Source organism: Crinia signifera, chromosome 5, assembly GCF_055691185.1.
Source record: "Crinia signifera chromosome 5, ASM5569118v1, whole genome shotgun sequence".
NCBI classification, from domain to species: domain Eukaryota; kingdom Metazoa; phylum Chordata; class Amphibia; order Anura; family Myobatrachidae; genus Crinia; species Crinia signifera.
In genome coordinates this window covers 82,069,667-82,087,292 of record NC_139221.1, presented here as the reverse complement: position 1 = coordinate 82,087,292, position 17,626 = coordinate 82,069,667, and the positions used below count along the sequence as shown (strand labels likewise).

The 17,626-nt window shown below is 43.5% G+C and overlaps 1 protein-coding gene across 3 annotated transcripts in view; it reads left to right on the top strand.

Annotated features, from left to right (window-relative positions):
* The window catches only part of LOC146080363 (mitochondrial enolase superfamily member 1), a 44,780-nt gene extending 38,475 nt beyond the window's left edge, over positions 1-6,305 (top strand). For all 3 annotated transcript variants that reach the window (XM_083187553.1, XM_083187552.1, XM_083187551.1), the window contains one exon: positions 5,828-6,305. In XM_083187553.1, the coding sequence (XP_083043679.1) occupies positions 5,828-5,932 (105 nt within the window). In that variant the 3' untranslated portion in view covers positions 5,933-6,305. The remainder of the gene's footprint in view (positions 1-5,827) is intronic.
* The last annotated feature ends 11,321 nt before the right edge of the window (positions 6,306-17,626 follow it).

The window sequence follows — 17,626 nt, the reverse complement described above, 5'->3', positions numbered from 1 at the left end:
ATACAGCAATGTAGCACATCTCATTACAAGTAGCCAGGGTGTGCAGCCTAGAACCCTTTTCCTCTATCTATATCTATATCTATATCTATATATATATATATATATATATATATATATATATATATATATATATATATATATATATATATATATATATATATATATATATATATTCCCTTGGGTTTGGCACATACAGGAGAAAACAAAATTTAGAACCTAGAAATACACAGGAACATGTATGCAAAAATCTTGCAAATATTAATCAAGCATAAGAGGCAGATTATAGGTATGACAGATCACAAATCATGAATCATACTCCATAGCTTGATCAATACTATTACTGACAAATCCAGAAACCAGTAACAGCCTCTGGGCACGGACTGAATAAATATGGAGCTGTCAGCTGTAATCCCTGCTAGTATTGAAGTCATTATTTGTCTGAAAGCTTGTCACAGAACAGAGTTCTGTTCTGGTAAGGACCAGTACTGCAGCTGACATGACAGGAGCTCTGGCAACCCCTTGTGGTAGGGAATCATACTGCAGGAAACAATAACCAAGTCCCAACATAAAATTGCACCTGCAGTCATCCCATGGTGCTGCTGCTCTTGCTGCAAACTCACATCATGGCCCTGAGCTTTTTACATTTGCAACCCACCATTTGCAAACTACCTTAGTTTATATACTATATATTGCTTTATAATACTGTGTGGCAGGAGGAAACAAGAGAATTGTTAATATATTTATGAGTGTGCACAACACTGTCAGATATGAATATATAATACAAAAATGAGTTCAAGCAAATCACTGTGGTAAATAAAAAAGGCAGATGAAGTAAAAATATATTTCATGGGGCTACTTTGTGTTACTTTACCTTCTATTACTTCCCAGTGACAAGAAATCCATGGTGCTGTGTATATTCCAGGTATTTCATTGACGCATTCAGGTATTGGAATACCTGAGCAGTCTCCTATATAGCTGGTCCCACAACACCATCTCTACTCACCTGATAGAGCATCGGTCTGGGTGTTCCTGATTTGCCATACTGCCATGTCTGTCAATGAGCATACCCTATATAAAGCCAGCCCTATTATGTCCCAGGGTTTCACATCAGCATTACAAACTGGACAGGATTCACAGATAAGCTTGGGTGCGACCATTATCTAGGGCATGGGTCCTCAAACTGCGGCCCTCCAGATGTTGTGAAACTACAAATCCCAGCATGCCTTGCCATAGTTTTGCTATAAGGGAGTATTAAAACTGTGGCAAGGCATGCTGGGATTTGTAGTTTCACAACATCTGGAGGGCCGCAGTTTGAGGACCCATGATCTAGGGAAAGATTTCGATAGCCAGATAAGACATAGGGCAGGGGAAGAGGTTGGAGAAAAACTGGAAATGTGAGAAAAACCTGCATGCATGCTCCTATCCAGCTGCCATAGCGGGAACAGAAATTTCAGGTGAGAGAATAATAATTATTTCTGCTCAGTATTCACTGCTGAAAGAGAGGGGAAGGGGCCACAGTTAAGTTGCAAGTATAGTCAGAAAACTGAGGGAGAGACAAGTACATTTACAGAGGAGAAAGTCCTCACAGAACTCTCAAAACTGAAAGTGGATAAATCAATAGGGCCAGATGGGATACATCCAAGGATACTAAAAGAGCTTAAAGGGGACCTGGTAAAACCAATAACAGAATTATTCAACCAGTCACTAGCTACTGGAGTAGTCCCACTGCACAAAAATGGAAGCAAGGAAGAGGTAAGCAACTATCGACCAGTGAACCTTACATCAGTAGTAGGGAAATTGATGGAAACACTCTTTTTTTTAAACCAGCAATTTACAGGATCCAAAACAGCATGGGTTTACTGGGGGAAGATCATGTCAAACAAATCTTATTGACTTTTTTGACTGGGTGACTAAAGTAATAGATCAAGGTGGGGCTGTAGATGAAGCTTATCTAGACTTTAGTAAAGCTTTTGACACTGTCCCACATCGCAGACTGTTAAATAAACTTGAAAGTTTGGGATTGGATTCTAAGATAGTTTAATGGATAAGAGCGTGGACAGAAAACAGAGAGTTGTAGTAAACGGAGTACAGTCAAAGGAGGGAAAGGTTAAAAGTGGAGTACCCCAGGGATCTGTACTTGGACCGGTGCTTTTTAATATCTTTATTGGTGATATTGCAAATGGAATTGAGGGTAAAATGTGCCTTTTTGCAGATGGCACAAAGGTATGCAACAGGGTAGACACACCAGGAGGGGTAAAACAAATGATTGAGGATCTAGGTAGATTAGAGGAATGGTCAAGAGCATGGCAACTACAGTTTAATACCAAAAAATGCAAAATCATGCACTTGGGTCTCAGAAATCCAAAGACTAAATATAGTATAAATGGCACTATAATAGGAACTACTGAGGAAGAGAGGGATCTAGGTGTCACTATTTCAGGGGACTTAAAAGCAGGTAGGCAATGTAACAAAGCAATGAAGAAGGCAAGTCCGATGCTTGGTTGCATAGGGAGAGGTATCAGCAGTAGAAAGAAATAAGTAATAATGCCACTGTATAGGTCATTGGTACGACCTCACCTAGAGTATTGTGTTCAGTTCTGGAGGCCATATCTCCAGAAGGATATAAATACATTAGAGACTGTACAAAGAAGGGCAACTAAAATGGTGCATGGCCTACATAACAAAACGTACCAGGGAAGACTAAAAGATCTTAATATGTATACTTTAGAGCAGAGAAGGGAAAGGGTGGACATGATAGAAACTTTCAAATATATCAAGGGTTTTAACAAGGTACAGGTGGGAGACATTCTTCACAGGAAGAGGAGCAACAGAACACGAGGACATGCACTGAAACTAGAGGGAGGAAGATTCAGGGGAAATGTGAGGAAGAACTACTTCACAGAAAGAGTAGTAGATAAGTGGAATAGCCTACCATCAGAGGTGGTAGACGCAAATACAGTAGTACAATAGGTGATAGGCATATTGATATCCTTACAAAAAAATAAGGATCAAATATGGTTTGAGGTAACATGTTTAAAAAAGGGGCAGACTAGATGGGCCAAGTGGTTCTTATCTGCCATCAAATTCTATGTTTCTATGTAACCATAAAATGGGGAAAGGGGGGAAAATAGGAAGAAACCGCAAGATATAGATGGGAAAATGGGGATAAAAAGGGGGGGGGGGGAACCTGCAGAATATCTAGTGTGCCACCAAATAAGTCCCCAAAATAATACTCTCCCGGATATATGCAGTACTTGACTTCAAAGGAACCATAGGAATGCTCTCTCTGCCAGGCCTTGTGCGAGGACAGAGTTGTATATTTATGATTTTCACAATATACCATGAATCTACTTATTTTGTCTAACACCACAGATACAATCTACTCAAAACACCAAACAAAAGCATGTGTATTTCAATGTTCCATCTGTCGAGCGGCAAAAAAGAGGGCATGTCTGCGAAAACCGATGTGGATTGTTGAGATCAGACAATCCACAGCCATTTTTGCAAAACGAACCCGACTGGTTTTAAAGTAGGATCTGTTCTTTCGAGCTGCGTCTTCAATGCTGTCGGAAACGACAGCATTGAATAGGCACCCTCCCTCCGCTATTTCCCCTGTTGGAAATAATAAAGGGGATTGAATATCCCCCTTTTGTGGTTCTTACATCCACATTAACCCACCATACTGATCCCTAAACATTGACTAAGGACACAAATAGTTTTAAAGAGGGCACAAATAGTTTTCTCTTTGAAACAAGGGTGCAGTAAAGTTGGTAGGTGCCAGAATTAGGGAGATAGGGAAGTTTCTGCAATTCACAGTGACAGGTTTGGTCTTTCCTTTTACTCACTTAGAACAATGCAGTGCTGAGAACAAATTTATAGCAACTAAGAAACAGCAAATGAATGTAAGGATCTATAAAAATAATCAGTCATTTACTGAAATGTCCACATGTTTATAGGAAGAGAAAGGGTGAAGCAACACTTCTCTGCATTAAAGAATAGCAGAGAAGGCAGTTAGATGTACAGGTTGAGTATCCCTTATCCGAAGTGCTCGGGACCGCAAGCATTTTGGATAAGGGATTTTTACGGTTTTTAGAATATTTTTTTTTTAAACATACTTACCTGGTCCACGGCATCCTTCAGGATCCTCTTTAGCAGTCCCAGGGGTGTATGGCACGAGTTTGCGGTCACGCCGTGACATTGCACTCATGCAATGCACCCCTGGGACCGAATATGCTGCTTAAGAGGATCCTGAAGCCCACCGTCGATGCCGGGGGACATGGTAAGTATGAAAAAAGGGAAGGAGGGGGGAGAAAAAAACAACTAACTAAATGCAGTATTCTGAAAAACCACGGTTTTTGGAATATTTCGGTTTTTGTATATATGGGTAAGTGATACTCAACCGGTAGTAGTTATAACTACTGGAGATTGAGCCGATTCAGCTATTGGTCAATTTGCTAATGTTTAACAGCTAAATAGTCAATATGAAAACTACCGATGCGACCACACTTACTGGGTGTCTCATTACAATGTGGCACAAGACATCCGGCCTGACTGAGATGCTCTGAAAGGAGTAATTTGCTTTGAATATTGTGTTGCAGTGAAAAAACACTAGACACCAGGCTGTGACTTGATCTGCACATTAATTGGTTTTCTACACACAGTCGCAGAGGAAATGCAAACAAATTTGGCATGAGGAAAAATCTGATTGCATCGGGTCTGTTTTTACAGATTCCGTCTCAGTCGTACACAGATGCACAAGCGTCCCACACCGAATTGATCAGTATACACTAGCAATATAGTCTACTCAATTCTATGTGTTTTAATTATGCAAATAAGATTCACATTTTGAATGGCAAAGACATTTACTTATTAACCTTACTGTAAAATTGTTTATTTTTTCCTTTAATAACAAAAATGTAAGAAGACTACATGCATGCTCACTTCTTACCAACAATATAAAATGAAAGATCCACATGGTGTACAGAATTATACTTGCAAGAGTTATCTGGGTCATAAATCTACAGCCTAATTCCATGGCATCAATGATAAGCAATTTGTATAGGAATTTGCAAAAAGCAGCATATGAAAAACCAATCCCGATCATTTTAGTGGTTGGAAACGGCAAATTGAGCATTTCCAGCAAACACCCCCTTCCATAAGCAATGACAGCAGGGGGGGGGGGAAATTGCCCTGATAGCTGGGGATACGGTCATTGGGTCTACAGCAAGTTGGTCGAAAAGCGTTGGGTCCACATGGTTCTAGGTCAACATGGGTCAAGGTCAACATGGGTTTAGGTCAACAGGTCATTAGGTCAACACAAGCATTAGGTCGACAGGGTCTAGGTTGACAGTTAAAAGGTCGATATGGGGTTTTTCACTGTTTTTTGAGCCAACATGTGCCGACAGGCGGTATTTCATGCCCTACCATCCACTAGTGCATGGTGGGAGAATAAAATAGTGTGCCCGAAGGAGGGGATGCGGAGCACTGGAAACTGTCCATGTTGACTGTGTCAACATTTGGGTAAAATAACAGTGAAAAACCCCATGTCGACCTTTTGACTGTCGACCTAGACCCTGTCGACCTATTGACCTGTCGATCTAGACCCATGTTGACCTAACGGTGTCGACCTAACACTTGTTAACCAACTTGCTGTAGACCCAATGATCCCAACCCGATAGCTGCATAATGTATGAGCCCCATTGGTAAAGAAAACTATTCTCTCTCAGTTGTGTCACAATTACATTGTGAGACTTAAACATTGTGATTAAAGTGCCGCCCACTTTTTTACAGAAATGGCATCAATTAACAGATTTCATTTTTCCCCCAGGATCCTGGATATTCCACAGAAATGAAAGAGTCTGTGTTACAGTATCATTTTCCTGATGGAGATATTTGGCAGAAGTTAATTATGGATAAAAAGGTTCAACTATAAAAGTAAAGTGAAAGGCAATGATACAACAGACGTGTTCCCCTGATTACTGCTTTGTGTAGACACCCACATACATGAAGTGATCTTAGCTTGCAGTATAATTGAAATGTCGACAATTGTGTGGCTTAGGATCAAACTGCTATATCTAACCCCCCCCCCCTCCCTCCCACATGCCATTAAGATTCATAGTTTCTTTGAATTGATTTGAATTCTTGTGAACAATTGTAATTAAGCTATTGTGTTGGTTAAATAGACTCCGTATTAATCCAAATGAAAGTGATTTACTAAACCGTATATATTATATTCTGATTGTTCTGTGTGCAGAAATCATTCAATAAGGCCCCCTGCCATATAAAAGAATGTTAGAAGTCATTTAGATGGGACTTCGAGGTGTCTTCTAATATTTTTGATTTGATGGAACATATTTTCTTATAATACTGAGATACAGAATATACACATGTACCAGCCATAATGAAGCTCCTTTTTAGAAGATAGTCCTTGATATTCTGGTAAACCCATCAGTTGGAGAAGATCAGGAGTATACAAGATTGATATCTTGGCTAAAGAATGTCAGTTTGCTCTCTATTTTAATACGACCAAGGGTTAAAGTGAGGGGGACAGGGTGGAACTGAGTTCCACCACCTCTAATGGTGAGGTGGAACATTTTAACCTCCACTTTGGCCCTGCACAGTTATTCTCACAGAAAAGCATTGTAGTTTGTAGGGGGATGCCAAAAACCCTACCACTGGCCCTGTCTCTGCCTAATGGTGGTAGGGAAAGGGGGGTAATTAGGTGGCATAGAGAAATGAGTTCCCCCACCTCTGCATGACCACTTTAAGCCCTGCATACGACATTATAGTAACATTCTGCTCAATACAGCTCTTTTCTTGGTCTCGATGCTAAAAATCCCAGCTCCTTTTTTGAAAAATTCAAGTCACAAATTAGAAAATATGTTTGGATTACAGAAACTTTCTTCAAACTCCCTTTCATCTGTGTTGTCACTTGCATTGAATGAAATGAACCTTTCCACATCTCATTCAACTTCAAAGAACTGAATGATGGTACAGGTAAATCTTTGCTGTGTGGCAGGTTGTTTTGCAGAATTCATTCTTAAATCGATTCATTTCTTTCACATTTGCAGCACAAAAATAGCAGTCACTCAAGTAGTCTTTTTGGCTCACACCACATCATAGGTAGGCCAGAATTAAGTCCTTTTCCATTGCTTTTCGTCCAATTGCGCAGTGATTCCATGCAGGTTTTAAAACACCCAAGGTTCAAGGCTCCCAGTTCTTGTCTTGACATCCAAAATAAGACTGATATGCCTCTGTTACAAACACAGTTATATTTTTTTCTTTCTTTTGCAACACTATATTTGCCACAAATATTACTAAAAATATCAGGGTTGTTCATCCACCATCTCCAAGATCTTTTTTTTACATGGAAAACGGTACTTGTGTATTAAAATGGCATGCGTTAAAATGGCATGCGATGCGATTTTTAATTGTACAAGCACCCTGATGGGTGATTACTATGTGAAATGCACCCCCATTGTTAACGCCACCCCCACTATCAACGCCAACCCGAAGCATGGCAAGCGCAGCGGTATGCATCGTCCGACCTTTTCATACCCCCACTATCCACGTCAGTGTGGAGTTGATTTTAGATAGTGTGGCGAGCGCAGCAAGGGGACGCGGAATACATGTGAAGTAATCCGCGTCCGCTCGCCACGCTTTGGGCTCGGTGTCTCGCTGCGCTCGCTACACTATCTAAATTCAACTCCACGCCGACGTGGATAGTGGGGGTGTGAAAAGGTCGGAGGACATATACCGCCGCCCCACGCGTGCTGGCTGCACTCGCCACGCTTCGGGTTGGCGTTGATAGTGGGGGTGGCGTTATCAATGGGGTGCATTTAACCTAGTAATCACCCATCCGGGTGCCTGTACAATTAAAAATTGGGTCGCATCGCATGCAATCGGAGAGCATGCGATGCAATCAATACGATGCCCTACGATGGAAATCTTGGGCGCCGTGATAATACACACTTTTATTTCACATATTCAGTGCTAACTCCAATAAAAAGAGAGGATTTGATATGGTGTTTGGAATTTAATTGGGCGCGCCTTCTGGATGATGCTGGTCGGTAATCAAAAAAATTCTAACCTGTAAGACTTTCTAAGGCTATGGTACGAATAAAGGGGGGTGGAGAACCAAACTGAGGGGTTTATTCTGGTTCGGGCGGCTGGGCCGTAAGCGTACATTCCTGGTTTTTTTTTTCATCTGCGCATGCGTACCTTCCGTAATGCTCAGGCGCGACGACTCCACAACGCTCACGGACGGGTCTTTCCGTGTGAAAAAACCTGTCCGCAAGATTACGGTCATTGTGGGCGGCATATGGGCGTATTGAGGGGAGCGGCCGAAATAATGAGGGAAACTGGGCATAAACATGGGCGTACACGGGGGTGTGCACAAAAAATGTACGGTGCTACTACCGCTCGATCGGAGAAAGCACAGTGCATTTCGGACACAAAACAGGCGGCCGCCACCTTCATACCACCCCTACAGATAACGCATGAGAGCGGATGCCTGGGTCTGCTAATTAACGCTGATTACTACTCAAACACATACACCTGAATGTAATAAGCAATGCTGCAGTCTATTAAGTCCAAACCATTATTTCACTACCTGCAAGCCACACACAGCCCTCAAACACATTGGAAGCTTATCTTTCTACACTTCTCTACATGTAAAGGTTGGTTTAATTTTAGTTAAGATTCTTTATAAGACCTGCTTATATATGCCAAGGTAGTTATTTGGTAACCATTTACACACATTCAGTAAGTGTTTTCATATACTTTAACCCAGTGGTCGAAGTGGGGCGGTATACGGGGGTATGGCATACCCCCACTTTAATCTGAAGATTAAAAAAAAGTTTTTTTTCCCCCTCAGGATGCTCTCTGAACACTCAGCAGCACATATTGTGCTTTTGTAATACCCCTGTACAACGGGGCAGTCTGGCAGGGGACGTTGATGGACAGGGGGGTGTCCGAAGGTGCGTACTATATTCACTCTTTACTTTTCCATACCCCCACTTCAAAATTTCCATACCCCCACTTCAAAATTTCCACTTCGACCACTGCTTTAACCCCTTCCTGACAGAGCCAGTTTTTGCGTTCCTGACAGAGCCATTTTTTTCAAATCTGACATGTTTCACTTAAGTGGGGATAACTTTTTTTTGCTTTTACTTATCCCAGTGATTTTGAGATTGTTTTCTCGTGACACATTGTACTTCAAGTTAGTGGTAAATTTGGGTCGATACAGTCTGTGTTTTTTTGTGAAAAATACCAAAATGTCGTGAAAAAATGGAAAATTTTGCAATTTGCAAAAAATGTCACATTTTCTGCTTGTGAGACAAATAAACATACCACTCAAAATAGTTAATAACTAACACAGACCATATGTCTACTTTATGTTGCAATCATTATTTCAACCTCCTTTTCATTTTTTTGGACACTAGGAGGCTTCAAATATGAATAGCAAATTCTCAAATTTTCAAGAAAATTTCAAACTCTGATTTTTTTAGGGACCAGGTCAGTTATGATGTGACTTTGAGTGACTTGTATGTGAGACACCCCCATAAATGATGCCATTTCAAAAACTGCACCCCTCACAGTATTCAAAACAGCATTTTTGAAGTTTGTTAACCCTTTAGGTGTTTCACAGGAATTAAAACAAAGTGTAGGTGAAATTTCAAAATTTCTTTTTTTTTGCAGATTTGCAATTTTAATACATATTTCTAAGGAACACAGTAGATTTTACTAGAGAAATGTGACTAAAAATTGATTCCCCCAATTCTTTGGTTTTCATAAATATCCTATATGTTGCCCTAGTGTGCACGGTGACCAAACCACAGGCTTCATAATAGAAGGAGCACCTACTTGATTTTGGAGCCTCCTTTTTTTTAGATTATTTTTTAGGCACAATGTAGGTTTCTAGGCACCATAAGATGCTAAAAGTTAGGTACCCCCCCACAAGTGACCCCATTTTGCAAACTACACCCTTCAGGGAATTCATCTAGGGGTATAGTGTACATTTCAAACCCCCAGGGGTTTCACCAATTGTGGTACAACTGGGCAGTGAAAATGAAAAAAATTAATTTTTCATTTTCACAGCTCAGTTGTATCAAAATTGGTGAAACCCCGGGGGGTTTGAAATGTACACTATACCCCTTGATGAATTCCCTGAAGGGTGTAGTTTGCAAAATGGGGTCACTTGTGGGGGGGTTCCACTGTATGGGTGTTTCGGGGGTCATTCAACCAGAATCTGTGCTGCAAAATCCAAAAATCACTCCTTCCCTTCTGAGTCCTGCCATGCACCCAACTGGTATTTTTTGGTCACACATGAGGCATTGCCGTACTCGGGAGAAATTGGGGCACAGATTTTGGGGTGCTTTGTCTCCTTCATTCCTTGTGAAAATGAAAAATTTTGAGCCAGATCTGCATTTTTGTGTAAAAAAATGTAATTTTTTACAGAAAAATGCAGTTCTGGCTCAAAATTTTTTATTTTCACAAGGAATGAAGGACACAAAGCACCCCAAAATCTGTGCCCCAATTTCTCCTGAGTACGGCAATGCCTCACGTGTGACCAAAAAATACCAGTTGGGTGCATGGCAGGACTCAGAAGGGAAGGAGTGATTTTTGGTGGTGGAATGAATGGTGGGTGCTATGTCGCATTAGCAAGACCCCCGAAGCACCAATACAGTGGAACCCCCCCACAAGTGACCCCATTTTAGTCACCAGCTTTGGGAGGGGGGCTGGCGCTGCGGTTGGCGGGGGGGTGGGAGGGGTGCTGGCGCTGCGGCAGCCGGGTGGGTGGGAGGGAGGGAGGGGGGCTGCCGGGTGGGAGGGGGGGGGGGGGCTGGCGATCGGTGGTAATCGGTGCGGTATATACACACACACACACATATATATATGTGTGTGTGTGTATATATATATATATATATATATACATATATATACACACACATATATATATATATATATATATATATATATATATATATATGTGTGTGTATATGTATATATATATATATATATATATAAATATATTTTTCTGTGCATATATTTCATTTTTTACTTGTTCTGCAGCTTGATGCTGCTGTTGCTGCGGGGGGGAGGGGGGAGGAGGGCAGCGCTGCGTGCGCTCCAGACGCTCCGGGGGAGCCGGGGGAGCTGCTGCTGCTGCCGGGTGAGTGCCCGGCGGTTTCGACGGGGGGCTGCACATCGTAGGTGATCGGTGCTGTACTTGACAGCACCGATCACCACCGATCCCTGTGTTACCGAGCGGCTTAGCCGCCGGTAACACAGGAAACGCTGTGAATGGCTGTTCAGATTTGAACAGCCAATCACAGCGATCGCCGACCGGGGGGGGCACCCCTGCCCCCCCTGGGCGGCGAGGGGGGATGTCTGCTGTCAGGGACAGCAGACATCACCTAACTGTCACTGCGTCTCTAGACGCAGTGACAGTTAGAAGTCATGACGTACATGTACGTCAAATGTCGGGAAGTCCTTCCCGACCATGACGTACATGTACGTCAAATGTCGGGAAGGGGTTAAACAGCAGCACACTCAATCTACACAAGTCGACATGTGTCAACCTTTTCACTCTAATACAAACATAGTTTTTGTATTTATGATAAAAATACATAAACCACATCTAACAGCTACAACGATGTATTTTTATTAGGGTGTTCATTAAGGTAGACAATTGAGGTAACATAAAACAATAATTGAATAACAATTAGAATAAATCATTTAATTGCCTTAATTATAGTTGAAAGGCTAGATTATGAGGGCCATATATGTGAAGGGTATGCCAGCGTGCACGGACGTACGCTCACTCTCACGATCGGTGACGTACGCTGAGTTTTCCATTGAGAACAGTGGAGACCCATCCGTGCATGGTGGCGTACGCTCAGATTGCCGAAAGATGTCGGTTGGAAAACGGACGAGAGACGTCCGTAAACGGTGGCGTACGCTCTGTTGTAAGCCAGTTGTCGGTGCCTAAGAGGAGATCCATCCGTGTGCAGTAGCGTACGCTCATGTGTACGCCACTCCCCTTTGTCGGTCTTTGTGGCCGTCCGTATGCGGATGTTTTGTGGGTGGACTTTCGCTCACCGTCTGCGTACGGGAAACGTACGCTGATACGGAACGTATGTACGTTTGGCCGTCTGAACCAGAATAAGGTCCTGAGTGCTTCCCTTATTCGGACACCAAAAGTGATGATAGAGAAAATATGTATCTATAGATACTTCCCTATCATTACTCTTGGTGTCTGAATAAGGGAAGCGCTTAGTTTGTTTCTCCACCCCACACCCCACCCCCCACCCCGTTTTTTTTCATCCTATAAAAAGCAGAAGACATATTTAAAAAAAAAACAAGCTCAACCAGGGGGAAATTGGTTGTGGTGGGACAGTGAGAGGGCAGAGCAAAGGAACATGAGGTGTGCTAACAGCATCACTTTGACCTCTCTGTTGCTCCTCTCTTATGTTGGGAAGAGGTGTGGCTGTGGCCTGAGGATGTCCCACCATGCTCAGCAGCAGGGCCAGACTGGCCATCTGGCCCTTCTGGCAAATGCCAGAAGGGCCGATGGCCAGGTGGGCCTAATTTGTCCTGCTCGAGGGGGCACTTAATTTGCATAATTGCCTCATGACGCGGCGGTGTGGGAGTGTTGAGCTGCACTGCTCCGGAATCCCTGAATCAGTGGGGGGGAGGCTGGGCTTGTGATGACGCGACTGAGCCGGGCTTCTCTAGAATCCCCGAATCAGTGGGAGGAGGCGGTGCTTGTTGCAGTGTCTTCAGACAATGCCCCCACCTCCTGACAGTCCTGCAGCCTGTCCAGCTCTCCACTTACCCCGGCCCTCTGTGTCCTTCTGACTGGACCAATGTCTCATAGGTGAGAGGGAGTCCCAGTGTTTATGTGCATATGGGGCTTTTTTTGCATATTTAGACTAATATAGACATATGTGGATGTGTGTATATAGTCATGTGTGTATCTATGTGTATACACGTGTGTTGTGTGTATATAGGCATGTGTGTAGCTATGTGTATACATGTATGTGTGGCTCTGTGTACAAATTTGGGTGTATGTCCATATGTGGCTGTGTTTATTCAGCCATGTGTGTATCTATGGGCTTATTCAGATCGGCGCTCAGTACACTGGCAAAACCATGTGCACTGCAGGTGGGGCAGATGTAACATGTATATGGTTCACAAACCAAATTTAAATGCTTGGCATGATTTTTTTTTTCCCCTGGTAATACTCAGCTCAGTAAAAGTCAGAGAAAGAGGGAAGATTGTAGTTACCTTCTTTTTTTTTTTATTATTATTATTATTATTAAGCTTGCAATACATTTAGAAAAGGGTGTGGTAGATTGTGTCAACACTGTCCAGGTTGGAATTTTTATCAACGCTGATGAAACAGGATTAGAATGTCCATAAAACATCTTTGGTTGTCTGGCAGCCATTTAATGATGGATTCCTGCAGATCCAGCAGCAAGGAGTATAGCAGCCCATACACATCCCGATGCGGGCGGGCGTTGTGGGCTTCAATAGCAAGGATCACATTAAATTGCATGTGCATCCGTTGTGCATGCAATGCGATGCAATTTGATGAAACCTAAGTACAAAAAGTATGTGCAAGCACATACTTTTTGTACCGTGTGATGAGGTGCCGCGGGAGCGCACCTCAAAGCACAGAACAGACAGCCCGGCATCGCAGCGTCTATGGGCTGCTTTAGGCTAACTTCCTAACCTCCCCAACCAGACCTCGCAAGTCATTGTTGGTGGTTCACACGTCAACATTCTGGACATAACATGGTAAATGTTCACATTTTATGACAATATTATTACTGTTGTGATTACAGGACATAATATTCTGTTAGAAATATGTAGCTAATTGAGACTGTGGTGTGCTATCATCAGTGAGGCAGAGATTTACTCTTTTTCGATGAATGATTCTAGTGTTTAGTTGTGGAGTGATACAGCTGTGGCTCTGTGATGAGGTTTTGGTGACAGTTGGAAGTAGTTCAGGCATGCAGTTGTTAGATAATGCACAGATATGTAAGAGTTTTAATCATGTTTGTGTGCTTTCGGTTATTACATAGACCAGTGGTTCCCAAACTGTGCGCCGCGGCACCCTGGGGTGCCGTGGCGCTGTCTCAGGGGTGCCGCTGCTACAACCTGTCAACCATCTATTTTTTTTTTTTCTTTTTAATACAAGCAGGTCGGGCAGTTTGGGGGGGCACAGCTTCTGGCTAGCCGCAAAGGAGAGCAGCCACCTGCCTGTGTCCTATCAATCCTCCCCCCCTGCTCTGCACGGTGCTGGCCGTAAAGCGATTGTCTAGGTATGCAGCGCTGCCACCTAAACTGTCACATCTCCCGTACCGCTTCCGGCCAGATTCCACACATCGCTCCAGTCCCCGCAGTGGATTCATGACTCAAGAGAGCACCGCTCCTCCGGGGACACGCAGCAGGTACTCCTTCATCCTGAAGGTGGAGGAAAGGGCCGGGAATGGGGTTTGGTTAACAGTATGTCTGCACTCTTGGACCATCACAACACATGTATCCTATACAAAGTGTGTGTCACTGTCAGTGCACCCCACCCCCCTTCCCTGCACAATGTATGTGTTTATGTGTCAGTGTGCCCCTGGTTCCTGTTGTGAGTGTTTATGCGCCTGTACAATGTGTGTGTATGCCCATTGTATATATACACAATATATGTGTGTGTGTTAGTGTGCCCCAGGTATATTTGTGCGTCAGACTGCCATAGTGTGGGAGGATGTAGCAGACCCCTCTTTCTCTTTTAAAATTTGCCCCCACTGGCTCCAGGCAGTGCCTACCCCTCTGTGAACACCCATCTCTCACTATTTTTCTCAGTAATCTCACCCTGTCTCCCCCTAACACCCTTTTTCTCTTAAATCCTATTACTCTCTATTTCTCCCTCCACCCCAGGGGCATAGTAGTGACAATGAAGGGGAGGCCCCCTTTAAAAAATTTCTATGGGGCCTGCAAGGTCTTAGTTACGCCCCTGACTTGGGACTAGAGTCAGCAGGCGGGCGGGCAGGTGCAAGCAGACTAAAGTGTGCTGGAGTGGCCAAGGAATTTGCTGGGCAGAGGAGCTGGCTGCAAAAGTGAGTCAAAAATGTATGTTATATGTGAGATTCTCCATAGGAAAATCTATAGGAGGGGGGGTGCCTGCTATATTACCCATTTCACATTGCAAAAATAATCTGGGTCGCCCTGCGGTGTAAAAATGCCATGTTGTATATCTTGGGTCCAGCAACCCAGCAATCCGACCCGAGGTATAAGCATTGCTATTCTCGGGTCGAAAGCGGGTTGCTTGGCTGTCTGAACGGGTAACCTGGCTTGAGCGACATGGGTCCCTTTCCCTTCTATGTCCTGCCTCCTCCCTCTCCTGACGCACTATCACTGCACCTCTCCTGGCAATAAGCCAGGTTGCTGTGAGCACCAAATATTACAAATGCTGGGTCAGTTTTGTTACAGATCAGTGTCCAAATCCCAGGTGCAACCTGGCATTTGCGATGTGAAAAGGGTAGAAGTGACTAATGCCCCTTTCACACCGAGCAGCAAATGACCATGTTAAAAATCTCAACCCGGTAATTTGCTGAATAATGGGACCTACACACATAGCGATATACAGGTATTATCTAAGCAGTCTCACTAGATCGCTTAGATAATGCCCTTAAATCGCTCCGTGTGTAGGGGCCATAGCATTGCTATCGCTCAAGGATTAATAATCAGCATGCACTCTGGAAGAACACTGGCCCCGACAGATCGCTGTGTGCTTCAGTGATCATGCTCAAGCATTCTGAGTAATCTAGCATTGATCAGAATGCTTCAGCATCACTATGGGCCTTATTTAGATCTGAGCTCAGTACAATTTTGTTCGGAAAATGGTCAAAACCATGTGCACTGCAGGTGGGGCAGATGTAACATTTGCAGAGAGAGTAAAGGCCCCCATACACTATGCGATTTGGGCACGATTTCACCCTATTCGGATGAATCGGGCCGTGAAATCGGCCCAAATCGCACTTGCAGACACCCCGTCCGTTTCCGATGCGCGGTCCCGTGCGCTTCGGATCGGGGTCGGGAGGTCGGACGGGCTGCACATAAGATTTGCTAAATCTTATGTGCAGCCCAGCCCCGGAGCCGTGCGGGGGATGACATCCCCCGCCCACTGTCATTCCCCGCACGGCTCCCTCCTCCTGCAGCTCCCCGGGGACCGCATATGATAAATCCATGCGATTTATCATATGCAAACCTTGGCACATCAAGTGCCTAATCGTGTGTCCCCCTCCAGGGGAGCTGCAGGGGAAATCAGGTCCGACTTGTCCTTAGGACAAGTCGGACTAATGTATGGGGGCCTTTAGATTTGTGTGAGTTATTTTGTTTCTGTGCAGGGTAAATACTGGCTGCATTATTTTTACACTGCAATTTAGATTTCAGTTTCAGCACACCCCACCCAAATGTAACTCTCTCTGCACATGTTACATCTGCCCCACCTGCAGTGCACATGGTGTTGCCCATTATCCAAAACATTTGTACTGAGCTCAGATTTGAATAAGGCCCTATGTGTGTAGGCCCCTTAATACAGGTATTTATTTAGTGTGAAAGGGACAGCATACCCTCCAACATGACCCATTGCATTTGGTACAACTCGCATTGTGTGCCGAATGGTATGGGACAGTTCGGTAATTATTTTGGCTTAAGGGTGCCTTGTAAAAAATCATGGAGACCCAAAGGGTGCCTTGGACTTAAAAAGTTTGGGAACCACTGACATAGACCTTCAGTCCCTGCCCACAGCCCCATGATGATTCTGAATTTAAAACCTGTCTGAAAAAACTAACTTGGTGAAAACCTGCATTCTGGTTTGGGAATTTCTCATTTATGAGATGTATAGAAAAGATTGATATATAGATGGGTCCACTTACATCTAGCCTCCCTGCATATTAAACAGCCCTTCTAGTCACACCATGCTGCAGTTGTGACTTGGTAGCTGCCATACATCTTTACATGCAAATTTTTCAATTAAAATGGGTTTTATTCAAAAAACAAATCACATGTGTTGTGTATACCTACAGTATACTCTGGGTGTTGCTGCAGCTTTATCTGCACATAAAATACTACTCCAATATTTTCCTAGAAGATACACATATGCATATACAGGCGTGGTCACATACAGAATATAGGTATGCGGCATGTCTTTTAATCAGCAGTCTGCTTGTGCATCTTATTTGCATAGCAATGCGAGCAAGATGCACTTTAAGGGGAAATAAGACTGAGATTTATTATTTTCACCTTACTCACACCAGGTATTTCCCGCTGTGTGGCATGATATACGAGGACACATTTGTTAAAGGATTTATTTTCTGAGGGCAGTGATCAAATGAAATGTTATTAGCAGCTGGAGTGTGCCGTTTTGTGCTAGCTTCAGGGTGACTGACTGATGTGAGTATATCTTACTTTGTTGTGAGGGCTCCCCAATACAGTATTAAACATTTATTTGGACTTGGTAAAATTGATTGTGTGAAAGGGTCAACCCAGATTGTGTGTGGCAAGTACCCAATCCTATGGCCGGTTTCACACACTCCGGCCAGATGGTGAAATCCCGCACGGCCAG